The sequence below is a fragment of the Podarcis gaigeae genome (assembly GCF_964106915.1).
Source record: "Podarcis gaigeae genome assembly, chromosome: 10".
Lineage (NCBI taxonomy): Eukaryota > Metazoa > Chordata > Lepidosauria > Squamata > Lacertidae > Podarcis > Podarcis gaigeae.
In genome coordinates this window covers 31,207,998-31,221,635 of record NC_139686.1, presented here as the reverse complement: position 1 = coordinate 31,221,635, position 13,638 = coordinate 31,207,998, and the positions used below count along the sequence as shown (strand labels likewise).

Here is a 13,638-nt window from a genome sequence, read left to right as displayed (position 1 = left end):
CTGCAGCAGCAGGAGGCCCCATTAGCTAAAGTGGTGCTTCAGGCTAAGAACAGTTTCAGGTTAAGTACGAACCTCCAGAACTAATTAAGTACTTAACCCGAGGTACCACTGTACACAGAATGCTACCTCTGAAGGCAGAGGTAGGACTTAGCTTTATTTTCCATGAGTTTGTCAATCCTTTTAAAGTCATTTAACTTGGTGGACATCACTACATCTTACTGGAGCGTATTCTGTAGTTTAACTACGTGCTGTGTAAAGAAGTACCTCCTTTCCTTTATGCTTTGTGCTTCTAACATTCAGCTTCATTGCCATCTTCCCCAGCTTTAATATTAGGAGGGAGTAAAGCCTCTGGAGCTTCTAGCCAGTGACTGAATCCAGACTGAGGGCAGAGTACCGTTTGTGCTCATGTCTTGTTTGTGGCTCCCCCCAGGCATCTAGCAGGCCACAGTGAGATCAGGCAGGGCTCGTCTGACGTCCTTTGCCTGACCTCAGTAGTCCTCATGCCAATCAGTGTGTGATGGCATGAATGTCCCAATTATTAGTAAACAGTACATGTGACATCCTAAAATAAGCACTTCCTGTGGCCCACACCATCCCATGGACTTCCATTTCCCCTTTTCCTCTCTTCGGTGGCTGCGTACCTCCCCCCTCACTTTGATCAGCAGTGGGTGGTATAATCATCTGACACCAGTTTTGATTTAAAAAACAACACCACAAAGTAACAGGCCTCTTCCATCCCTCCACAGAGCCAGTGTGGTGTAGTGGTTAAGAGCGGTAGTCTTGTAATCTGGGGAACCGGGTTCGCGTCTCCGCTCCTCCACATGTAGCTGCTGGGTGACCTTGGGCCAGTCACACTTCTTTGAAGTCTCTCAGCCCCACTCACCTCACAGAGTGTTTGTTGTGGGGGAGGAAGGGAAAGGAGAATGTTAGCCGATTTGAGACTCCTTTGGGTAGTGATAAAGCGGGATATCAAATCCAAACTCTTCTTCTTCCACAAGGCATCAGCAAGCCGTTTTGTGAACTTTCACTCCAGGGTTGTTGTTTTTTCATCTTTTACACCTGCACATCAGCAGCAGGTGGGGGGAAATGCTTTAAGTCACATGTTTGAAATATTGTCTCAGATGATGTTGCACTACAATACTATATGGCCAAAAGTGCCAATCATGGTTACATGTATTTATAACCCTAAATTGTGATTATTGACACCTTCAAACAGCAATTTGCTTTGTGGTAATTTGCTACCATAGAAGCTTGGGAGGCTGAAGAGCCGATTAACCTGAGGTATAGTGAAGTACACCAAGCTAACTGTACACAACTCTTTGTAATAAGGCCACAAGCCCCGTGAATGTATGGGCCATGTGCTAACATCTCTAAATAGCAACAAGAACTGTCAATGTGCTTATAAAGCATGGCACAGGCACCGCCTCTCAGATTAGGCAGGATTTACATGAATGTAAACCATGCAGCAAGTTTAATGGTTTACATACATCTTCTCTCTCTCCTTTACACCCACTTTACTGCATGTAGGCCGAATTAGAGTTTCAGAAGATCTTCCTCTGGACTTCTCTCCTGCTGATTATCATTTTTAAAAAATCAAGCATGATCTGCATATTTAGCCAGTCTATACTACAGTTGGAAAACCTGTGGACCTCCAAATGCTTTTGGACTACAATTCCCACCATCCCTGGCCACTGGCCTTATTGGCTGGGGTAGATGTAAGTAGGTGGTTTGATGTTTTATGACTCTTTAAGAGTGCTGTGCTTGAACTACTATACTGTATAAGCTTTGTTCTGATTTGCCTCTGGGCAGACTCTCTTAACTGGCAGTTTGGCAAGAACAACCCTGCTAAGTTTGGCCAGGGCACAGCCTGACTCCCTCCTTTGGCAATCTTCACAGAACTCTAGCCCAATGGTTGCCATCAATTTGATTTGAATTAATTTTATAATGAAATGATTTTAGAATGTTGTATTATTTTAGTGTTGTTAGCCGCCCTGAGCCCGGCTTCGGCTGGCGAGGGCGGGATATAAATAAAATTTATTATTATTATTTATTATTAAGTTGTTCTGTCCTCATGTGCACTAGTTAATAAACTAGGTCCCTAACTTAGATCTGTTGCACTTGCTTTTATTCTCTTAGTTCCATGTTTTTATTTCTGGTGTGCCCTCACCTGGGTAACAAACCAGTGGTGTAGAAGTAAATTCTTGCCACTCTGTTTTTCAGTAAGCAATGCCAATGTCATTGTGGTACGTACAAGTGGGATGGATCAACAGTCATTTGATCAGGAGTGCTGACCAAGGACATCAAGGGTAGGGAAACGTTGGCCTTCTACATGTTGCTGAACTACAACTCCCAACAGTCCCAGCAAGCATGGCCAATTGCCAGGGATGATAAGAGTTGCAATTCAGCAGCATCTGGAGGTTCCTCACATCTGAAGTACGTAAGTAATGAGAGTAGTGACATCATGGGAACTGTGTGACATGAGACTTGGTACCTCAACTTGGTAGCTAAAACAGAAATATCTATCCTAGGCCACAAATGAATCATTTTTTGATCATGTTTCATACCAGCCATATTGCCCACGCATGAAGAAACAGATGAGCCACCTTGCCATTCTCGTCCAAGGAATAATACAGCACACATGGTGAGGGTTTAAAGTGCACACTTTTATTTTCTATTACAAAGGCTAAAAGAAGCAAATCTGTCTCATTAGTAACAAGAAAGTTGTTAGAACATCTACATTATTATCTTGGATACTAGACCTTCTGAAAGGTACTATGGATTTCTTTGTAATAGTAAAGCGTGGTATTCTTAAAATATAGTAATACAAAGACATTTTGAAGGACTCTCCAACTTATTACAAGATCAGCTTAGAAATATAGCATCTCCCTTCACTGGCTTTCCCCTATCACTCAATTTCTTAGGGATGGCCTGGTTGAAGGCCTGGTTAATCACTATCCCATTCAAACCTACCCTTCCCTCAACTTTGAGGATCTGGGAAAGGAGTCCTACCTCCTTTTTTGGGGAGAATTTTATAATACAGTGACTGAACCAATAACTTTATTTTATGTTAAGAAAGGGCCATTGCCAAGCTCTTTGTAGCACAGTTTGTTCAGTATTAAAAAACATAACCAGTGACCTAATTTCATTATAATTCTCAGATGTGTCTGCCCTCCTGAAAATCTTTCCCTTGCTAGGTCATTTATGGTAGTTATCCAAATGCTTATTTCTTTTATTCATTTGTTCTGGAGCAGTGGGCTGACACCCTTGATTACTGAAGAACTGCTAGTGCTATGGATACAGTGAGATGCTATAGCACAAAAAATAATTCCATCCTATTTATATAAAGACAAAGGGCCACCCCCTGCTCTTGACAACGTCCCTTTTCTTAAGAAAATAATCAAAAGGCTTTCTTTAGCACCTTATTTATTAGATGAACATTTCTTTCCATGGAATGGGCAGATATTTACATGGGTGAGTTCACCACTAATTGGAGTAATGATCCCCCGTCAGCATAAATAATTCTTTTTCAACGCAACAGAACTATTCCTCCCCCCAACATCATGTTGTTTCAATAAGAGATGCTGCATTTCCCTAGCTAGAGTCCTTTTCCTTAACCCTCAATAAAAAAAGATTCCTTTGATACCACATACATATATAATATTATATAGAGTGATATATTTAATACCTGTGTATATATGTTTTATGGAAGGGTTACATATATACACACTAGAACAAGTCCAGTGACAAAATACTGCAACACCACATATCAGGTTATCATATCAGGAAAAAACAAAAGTTGATTCTCACTGCAATGCCCAGGAATATGTGTTCCCACCCCTATAAACTCTGCTTCCATAAACCACAAAAGCCCTTTTCTCCCCCATCAAAGTAGTATTGATTGGAGTAAAAAAGGCTGCAAAGCAGTTTATTTTTTAATTAAAGAGGAAAGGAAACATTTCCCACCCCATAATCTAAATAAATTCACATATTATAACTCATGGTAGAGCATACACTTATATAGTTACATTTCTAGATGCAGATAGTTTAAGAATTTTAAACATCCATTTTCTTACGTGTGTTTTCCTCTGTCTGTCCCAAATAGGTTAACATTTCAACTCCAGAAGCTGGTCAATTGCTCTCATCAGTATTTTGAGAAATAGGACCAACAGACTGAAAGCATAATTGCCAAGCAGACAACAAGCAAATACACAGAATGCTTATGTGTGGGAAGGGGAGTGATTTGGCTCATTCAGTTGCAGTTGAATTTCTGTGGCTTTGCTTAATCCAGTGTCAAATTAATTAAGACTACTAAACTGGCAAGACAGCAGAAAATGCCAACTCCCTTTTTATCAAAATCTAGGCCAATGGAAGACACATAACATGATATGAGTGGTTTTGTTTCAAATTCTAGAATAATCAAATCAATAAAAGGGAATCATAGCTTTCAAGAAAAGTATGTGTGGATTATGCCATGGAATGGTGGTGGTCAGGGTACATGACTACCATTCATTGGGAGTCAAACACACAAAAAGCTATAACCTTCTCCTAGAAGATAGCAATGAAAAGTACCTACATCTCCTCTTTAGGAATATGAGTTTTTTGTCTAACAAAATAAGCCTATTTGAAAACAAGTAGCTGGTTTTGCTTATAAAAAGAGCAAATATCTTTAAACTGGTTTTACGATAGGTACAAGTGGGTTAATAAGTGTGAAGGCCAGATACTGACAAAAATGAGGAATGGGGCATCTGATCATCAGTTAGAAAGAAAATAAAGCAACAAAAGGTTTCAGAGAACCCTAACCTAGTGATCTTATGTTCCCCTGCTCACTCTACTTCCCCTTCCTTATCACAATTATTTGGGCCTCTTCATGTCTATAGGGATAGCTTATATTATCTTAATTAATATTATTTAAGTAGGAAAGGGTTATAAAATTTGATTAAATATCAAAAACTCTTAGTTGGACAATTTCATAAAATAGATAGTATAACCAAGACTGCAGGTCCTAGATAGATACATCTCAGCATGAAACCTCCTCATTCAGATCACGCATCATCTGCTTGCAAAACATAAAGCAAATACTCCAATACTGCATACTAATTTGTAATACACATATTAGTGCATTTCCTCTTAGACCCAAAAATAGAATTGCGCCAACTTGTTCAGTCACAAGTGCTGAGCATTTTAACTTGCAAAAATATAAGTTGTGCACATTTTAGATCACCTGCATTCTTATCCAGACACACACATCATGCCAAGTGTCATAAAATGAAAGCACTTTTCCCCCTTCTTCAACCCCTATTTCACAGAATGTTTTGTTTAATGTTCTCATCATTTTTGCAGATGTTTACAGCCCAGTGCTGAACATGCTTACCCCAAAAGCAGCCCCCATGGCGTTCAATGGAACTTAACTCATAGAAAGCATGCTTTGGACAATAGCCTCTGGAAGCTCACTTCAAAAGGTGTGTTAAATAGTACTGATATAGAAGAGATCGTATTGACTTCTAGGAACCTTGTCCACTGTCAGAGAGGGGGCAGAAAGCTGATTTAATGTGTTCTTGTGGCTGGAGGCTATTTGTAGATAATATATTCTATTAGTTTTGGAAATGAAACATTCATATGCAAGGAAGGTTTTATTCTCCTTCTTTGTAACCTTGGTTTAACCAGTTTCTCTTGTGGAAACATTTTTAACTTCTCTCTCTGCATTTAATTCTATCTTTGATTTCAAGTATAGTTACATTTTTTAATTATCTGAGTGGCACCACATATTTTACATGGCCAAAAAAAAAAAAAAGTTTCCAACCTGACTCTGTTTTTTATATGGCAAACATTTTTTAATTTAAACGGCGAGATTCCTTTTACATAATTTCTGTTCATTTCTGCTATCATTGCTTTTTGGTCTTTGCAGACGCACACATCTATCCAATACGGGTGGGGGGGCACCACTAAGGTGGAACTGACACACTTTCAGTAAAAACCGAGCAGGCTCTCTGCACAACCTGCAAACATTAATTTTTCTTAAGCACATGTCAATCCTCAAAAGAGCATCTTGGTTTTAGATGTCTCTATGGAGAGGTAAAGACTGCATTGTGCAATTGTTCCAACTGTAGGAGGAAGAATCTTCACAGCTATGCTTAACAAACAAAGGTCCAACACAATCTGTTATCAATTTGCTTTTGGGGTAACAGAATAAGCTATATGGGAAGGCAGGGAATATACTGTTGCCTCAATCTCCAAAGGCAACGTAGTGATAATCTTTCTAGCTGGACTAGAAATTCATTGTCCTCCCTCACCTGAGAGGGATTGGAATGGGCAGAAAGGAGGAGGTAAGATTTAATCTTAGAATACACAGAGAAAAATATCTTATTTTTTACTACTGCCTACAGCAACCACCGGAGTCACCTCAAAACTTTAAAGATAGGTTGAACTGGGCTTGGTTTACTTCCTTATTCTTCTACACAATAGTTTGGGTGTCTGTGGAGAAGAAGCACACAGCACTGCACAGCCACCAACACTGAACAAAACCCCACTTGCTCATCATTTCTCCACTATCTCTCTATGCTCATGTCCATGATGCTGCAATATTCCAGCAATCAGGCACCCCAAATAAAGGATCCAGGGGCTTGGGAACCAAAGTGAGAAGCCCCCTCCCTCTTATTTACCAAACACCGCAAAACAGTATCTTTTTTAAGTTGAAAAGTGGTAGATTGAAAAATCATGTTTAAAAAGGGAGCAGGGGAGATAGAACAACAAAAGTCTAGGAGCATCATGTTCCCTGGCTATAGATCAATCAATTCAAAATCCCATTCAACATCAGTAAATCATCTTGATTATCTTACAATCAAAGAAAGGTTTGTGGAACAACTACCAGTCTCTTTGTCGCTGCCCTGCTCCTACCCTTCCCACATCTCTGGTTCTGAAAACTTTCCTGTTTTATCACCACCCTCAGTAAATTATATGCTATCCCGTAATAGGAAGCTGTATTTGCCAAAGTCATCATCTCTGGGGCACAGCAGCATATCCTTGCGGGCTTTGGCCAGCTTCTGCTTCATAACTTCCCTCCGATCCAGCCACTCTGTCAGTTCATCCTGGCCGTGAGCAGAGCGACACTTCTCCCCTTCAGGGCAGGATTTTGTCTTCTGGAATCTGCAGGAGGACAACACATGGCTTAAGAGACTTTAGGGTTTTTTCATTTTTAACCATTTCCCTCAGTTCTTCAGTATCTGACATCAGAAAACTAATTTCAAACTACAGAGGGTTTTTTCTACTAAACATAGCAAGGGCCTAAGGCAAAAGTGGGATATTTTTTTGGCAAACAAGCCAGCCGGGTCAATTGTCAGGTATGATGGGAACTGGAGCTGAGCAACATCTAAACTGTAACTGTTGTTTAAAGATATGATAACCTTATTAAAGCAAACATAAGTAAGTTTTAAAGTTTGCATAAGTAAGCAAACTTATCATGCCTTTATAGTTTATAGTAAATTATATATTGTTACTTTTATTATCTCCTGCCAACCTAGCAATTCGAAAGCACGTCAAAGTGCAAGTAGATAAATAGGTACCGCTCCAGCAGAAAGGTAAACGGCGTTTCCGTGCGCTGCTCTGATTCGCCAGAAGCGGCTTAGTCATGCTGGCCACATGACCCGGAAGCTGTATGCCGGCTCCCTTGGCCAATAAAGCGAGATGAGCACCGCAACCCCAGAGTCAGTCACGACTGGACCTAATGGTGAGGGGTCCCTTTACCTTTACCTTACTTTTATTATAAAAGTGTGTCTGGCCAGTTTTGTACCATGTCTGAATTTCACCAGCTATTGAGATATAGTTAAAGATGTTGGTAAACAATGTAGTACAGACATCTGGTGGCAGCAGTTAGAATGTGAATTGGCAGAGGTAAATAAAAGCTGGCCCTCCGCCTAATAAAAATAAATAAATAGATGTGCCTCTCCCCCTATTACTAATAAACATTTAACCTGAAAAAGTAAATAGCAGCTGTGCTGCCCCATAAGAAAATTCCAAATCAATATTAGGGCAATAACTCTACCAGGCCAACCGAAACGTGACAAAACAGTACATAAGCTTCTGAGTCCTTCAGAACTCTTCCTAAGGCTAGACGGCAATGGGATGAGGAAGAGCTGAAGCCAAGGACTGTTCTCTTTATTAATCTGGAGTTACATATTGACTGCGTATGGAACCAGATGAGAAGGGGGTAGTTTTGTGCACAGTACCTTTCACACAGTCGGAACTCCCCCATTGGGAAACGGTAGTTCCAGCAGCTGGAGTCGTTCTCCGATGTGAAGACTTTTTCTTTATGCTTCTCTGACTGAATGTGTTGCTGCCACTGCTTCTTGCTGTTGCTGTTCTTCCCACAAAGCCAGCAATGGTAACCCATCTAGCCATCAGATAAGAGGAGAACACAATTCTTTAACTTCGTGCTGTTTCACTGAACAACTGCTCCATAAAAGGGTTAGAAAGGGCTCCTCCAACCACCTCCAAAACCAGTTTGCCCATGACTTAAACATTTCTACTAATTAAGCTGTATGTATAGAAATAGCTCAGATAAAAATAAAAGAAATCCATTGTTTGATGTGTTTCATAGTTTGATCACCAACTAGATTTTCCTTTATTATCCACTTTCCAAAATGTTTTGCAAGTGCCAAAGATCTTCTGGGTTTTGTGGGGGGAGTGGTGGAGAGAAAAGGATGAGGGGGAGGAAAAAAGGGGGTGCATGTGAAAATTTGGGTGCAAGGGGCTGCAAAAAGAGAGGGAGTAGGAGGGATGGCAATGAGGATGGTGAAAACAGGTGTAAAATGGGGCTGCAGAACGGAACAGAAAAGTAACTTCAGAAATGGGGCTGAGAAAGTAAAAAGCAACCTTTGTAGTTGCATGGGATGAGAAGAAGCAGCTCTTGGGGGTGAATGTGGGGAGAATGGCAGGGGGACTGGTGAGTGAAAAAGCGAGCAAGGGCACAGGGGTGTGCGTGTGTAATAAAATAGAGTCAACATTAAATCCTTCATATATTTCACTACTCATACAAGGATTGGGTCTTCCCAAGACTTCATGTCATTCCAGCAAAATACATGCAATTAATGAAGTGGCCCTCCATTTCTTTTTTTAAAATGGTACACTGTCTTCATAAAAACAAGGGGGGGTGTTCAATATTTATTATTTGTTTGACTTAATTGCTTGCTGCTAAGAGCAACGGCATAATGTACAAAACAATACCTCTCAATAAAAATCATTCCAACAACCCATGAAGAAACCCAGCATAAAAACAGCAAAAACTTCAGGAGCAGCAACATTCCACCCAATGGGCCATCCACCACCTTATGGATGGCAAGTGACAGATTGCGCAAGAGAAAGATGTTACCATGTCAGCATAATCAGTGGGCATCTGGATCTGCTTCTCCCCTTCCCGTGATGTCAGAGGTGTCCCCTCGCCCGGCTTCCCAGGATTGTGTTTCTTCAGCCACATGTCGTAGGTCTGCTGCATATCCAAAACTGCAATGAAATATCAGTTTGATGAGCCTCCTTTCCATCATACCAAGCACAATATCTCCAAGAGGAAAACTTTACAAAGGAAGCGGCTTTATACCAAAGTCAGAGCCAGAGTCCATCTTAGCATTCTTGTAGCTCAGCTCTTCAGCATTTCAGACAGGGGTCTCTCTAGAAGCCCTACCTAGAGATTTGAACCTGGGACCTGCGACATGCAAAAGACATGCTCTGCAACTGAGCCAAAGCTGAAAGGACTTACAAAATTACTTTTTTCTTTTAAGGCAGGTGTGAGGAACTTCAGGCATGGGGGCTAAATGTGAACTTCCAAGTTTCTCTATCTGGGCCCTGGGACTCTCTCTCTACCCCACACTCCTAGGCTACCCCCCCAACCCAGCTTCAACACCCCCCTGGGTGTTTTTGGATGGGTGGAATTTGTCCCCGGACTCTGATAATAGCTCTCCCTTGTCTAGATGAAGAACAGAGAGGGGTAGGTGTCTGAGTGTAGAAACTAGACTACTGTACAAAGTTAAAAGCCACTTTTGCCTCTGGCCCTGCTCATTACTGGAATGTGGCCCCTGGAAGGCTGCCCAGAAGGTGAGATACAAATGCGATAAACAAAATAAAAATAAAATAGCACAAGGTACAGGACACAGTTTCAGCCGGCAGAGAAGAAGATAGCTATACATGTGTGTGACATTTTGGAATACAATTCTAGTCCACAATGGTGTGGTTCCTATTTAAAGCTGACTCTTGTAAACTACGGGTATCTGTGGACTGGGAGTCAAGTCTTGTGCATGCACTCTTCCCTCCTCTGCTCTCTGGAGTCATCTGCACCCCCTTCCTGACATTAACCGTAGTTTTAGGGAACTATGGTGTGTAAACCAATTTCAAGTCATGGCTTTAATCCTATCCAGGTTTAGCTCTACTGAGACTTGGAACTTCTTCAAAGAGGAGCAGAGCACCCTAGCAGATTTCACTGCCAGCTACCCTGCCAGATTCAGAACTCCTGGCCCCAGGACCAGAGCTCATAACACCAGTAGCCTAGATTCCTGAATAATTCTTGGATTCCATCCCTCCACCAATCATCACCCCTGGAGCTCCAATAATAGAGGAGACAGAAGCAAGGCAAGAACTGCAAGGCTATCAGTTAAATGCTTGGCTAACAGCATGTTTGGCTATTCAGGAGGAAGGTAAGTGCCTGAAAACAGGGCCTGGCAGAGAAAGACAGGCAGGAATGGAGTCTCCCGCTGCTATATAAGCTCTCAGTCTGAGTTCCCTCAGAGCTCCAAACTCAGCTTCCTAAACTGGGGAAAGAGACAAGGTTCCCAATTATTTTATACATTGGTGTCCTCATAATGCAGTACTTCAATTAGCACAGGGAAGGAAGGGAGAATTGCTCTGGAGAGGGGAAGGAAGGGGCGAGTTTCACAAGACCAGCCCTTGGTTTGCAAACTCTGCTTTTCAGGGAGCCAGACTTACATCTTCACTAAGCCACAGTGTGTCCATCACTCTCAAGGCTAGCTTTCCTAAAAACGGGGGAATGGGGAACTAGAATGGAAGAGTGTTTTCCCCCTGCTCCCAAACATACATTCCACTCACTCTTATTTTCTTTCATGAAAGTCCACATCTCTCTCTCTTCAGGGCTGTGGGCAAAAGAGCAGTTTCCAACATACTGACACTTCCTGCCATTTTGGGCATGAATGCATAGCTGCAAAGAGATAGAAAACACACAAACACAAACCTTAAAAAAGAAGAAAAAAAGCCCTCCACCCTCAAAAGAAAAAAGGATGAAGTAGCCAAGAATGATGCAAAGTCAAACAAAAAGGGGACAAGCAAGCTTTGCGAATTAATTCTGCTTCAGACTGTATCTGCAAATCTGTGACTAGGCACTGATAACAACATACAGATTTGTCTCTCCAGCTTGACAGGTGATAGCCTTCCAGCATTGTTGACCCCCACCCCACCCCGGCAACAAAAACCTGTTCTTTAAAGCTCAATCAGAGCGAATAGCAATCTCTGTAAAATCTGAATTGACGTTTGCTCCAATTGAGTGCTAAAGAGCAGGTATTCACTGCAACAAAACCAAAAACTGTAGGATTTAAATTTTCAATTATTGTTTTTTTGGTACAAGCTTATTCTGGTTTTTATCACTGTATATATGTTGAATGCCATTAAGGACTCTCTGGTGATAGAACCCACCTCCACACATACACCTGAAAGATGACAAGAGAAGAAGAAGAAGAAGAAGAAGAAGAAGAAGAAGAAGAAGAAGAAGAAGAAGAAGACTGATACACTGAGGGCTTATGGAGGCTATTCAACAACCCACTGTTATTCTACAAAGACTGCTGTGGAATTGTTCCTGTGCTTTCTGCTGATTTTCCGGATGAAGGGCTTTTGAGCTTCAGGTGCGCTGCCAATCAGTGCACCTGGTTATCAATAAGCCATACAGACTGCAGCAATTTCTTCTTATGGATCACTACTAGTCAATTCAGAATGGTTGTGTGATCCATAGCAGGATTAGGGTGGTGGTGGCATAGTTTCTCCCCTGACTCAAAAAGCAGCTGTTGTGCAGAACACTGCTAGTTGCTGTGTCACAGGGATTGGAGTCATGGGCTCCTCCCCACCTGCCTCTTATTCCAGAGTATCAGTACCACAGACTTGCTTTCTGCAAGTCCTGGAAGTCCTGCCATGGCCACACACCACTTGTCTCACACTTGCCATTTAAGCAAGGTCTTCAGACACTGCCATCTTTCCCCTTGACACAGGGTACAAAGGAAAACCTACTACTCTTTAAGTCCACTTTCTCTCTCAGAGCCCTTATGTCTGTCCTTGTGTTGGACAAGCGCTCCCAAGAACTGCAGGTGCATTCTAGCACATGGAGCTACACAGAGATCTACTTTGAAATGGAAGGCTGCACCATGGAATTAAGAATAGTAAACCTTCAAGATGCTACATTCAAGCATGCTTTCAAGCAAGAGCATGGCATCACAGTGAAGCTCACAGAGGGGAGAGTCTTGAGACCTGCCTGCCATACCAACATATCAGGAAGTTACTCTGGACCACATCCTCTCTCCGTTTCTGGAAATGGGAGACAAATCAAGGCCAGATTTCTTGAATACCTCTCCAAGAACCTCCTAGATTGCAGCGTTGAATAGAAAACACTAATATATAAATATAGGAGGAGAACTGAAGAAAAGCTTCTCCTCCAAAGGCATACTGCTAACTTTTTTTCTTTCCCTCATATCTCACTTTTCAGTTCCTGTTTCTACCACAAAGCCTCTTCAGTTCTTGAAAAGACCACAACCTGAGGAAGCTACAGCACAACTACCCATTCCTCATCCACAGTGAAAATCATGCTATGCTCTAGGAGAATGATTTCCAAAGCAATTGTTTTTAACGTCTCTTCCTCATCCTTACTCACTCATGGAAACAGAAGATGTTGGCTTTGTGCTCAAAGGAAATAGACAACAGACACTTGGATTAGAAACAGATTTAATGAACAATTCCAACAAAGCAAACAAAAACTATTCCCTTAGCCAGGGGTTGGGAACTTGTGGTCTCCAGATGTTGTTGTACTACAAATCCCATCATCCTCTGACCACTGGCCAAGAGTTGGAGTCCATTGGCCGGGAGTTGGATTCCAATAACGTCTGGTGGGCCAACGGTTCCCCACCCATGCACTTAGCAAACAACAGAAGTACAGCAGTAAAATTATTCACTTCCTTGTAGCAACCGTTTCTGAAGCACAGTTATTTCCTTTTGCAACAGAATACAAGTCTTTTAAAAAAGCGATTGTATGATTTTTATAGAAAACTCTTCTAAAGCAAGGAGACATTTGACTCTAGGGGCACATGAAAAGCCTAGATCTGAACATTCATGTGTGAATATATGCACATGCATGTATTGCTTGCTCATTATTTACCAAATATTGGCGGTCGTTTTGAGTCTTCCCTTCCCTTAGGAAAAAGGGATACAAAAAAGTTTTGCAACATATTCACCCACAACTGGGCTTAACATTAAGAGCTCCTCTTGATAGTTTTCTTCTTTTTTGAATGATCAGTGCTTTCCAAATCCTTGAATTGACTTGAAGTCACTTTATCTTCAAGCCCAGGAGCTAGTGCCACACCTTCTCTGGCGGTAAACAAACTG

General features: G+C 41.6%; 1 protein-coding gene across 5 annotated transcripts in view; it reads right to left on the bottom strand.

Annotated features, from left to right (window-relative positions):
- Nucleotides 1-2,642: 2,642 nt before the first annotated feature.
- ZC3H7B (zinc finger CCCH-type containing 7B) overlaps nt 2,643-13,638 on the bottom strand; it is a 48,801-nt gene continuing 37,805 nt past the window's right edge. For all 5 annotated transcript variants that reach the window (XM_083701779.1, XM_083701776.1, XM_083701778.1 and 2 more), the window contains exons 20-23: nt 11,089-11,197; nt 9,365-9,495; nt 8,223-8,386; nt 2,643-7,143 (exon numbers count right to left, since the gene is read on the bottom strand). In XM_083701779.1, coding sequence (XP_083557905.1) covers nt 6,951-7,143; nt 8,223-8,386; nt 9,365-9,495; nt 11,089-11,197 — 597 coding nt within the window. In that variant the 3' untranslated portion in view covers nt 2,643-6,950. The remainder of the gene's footprint in view (nt 7,144-8,222; nt 8,387-9,364; nt 9,496-11,088; nt 11,198-13,638) is intronic.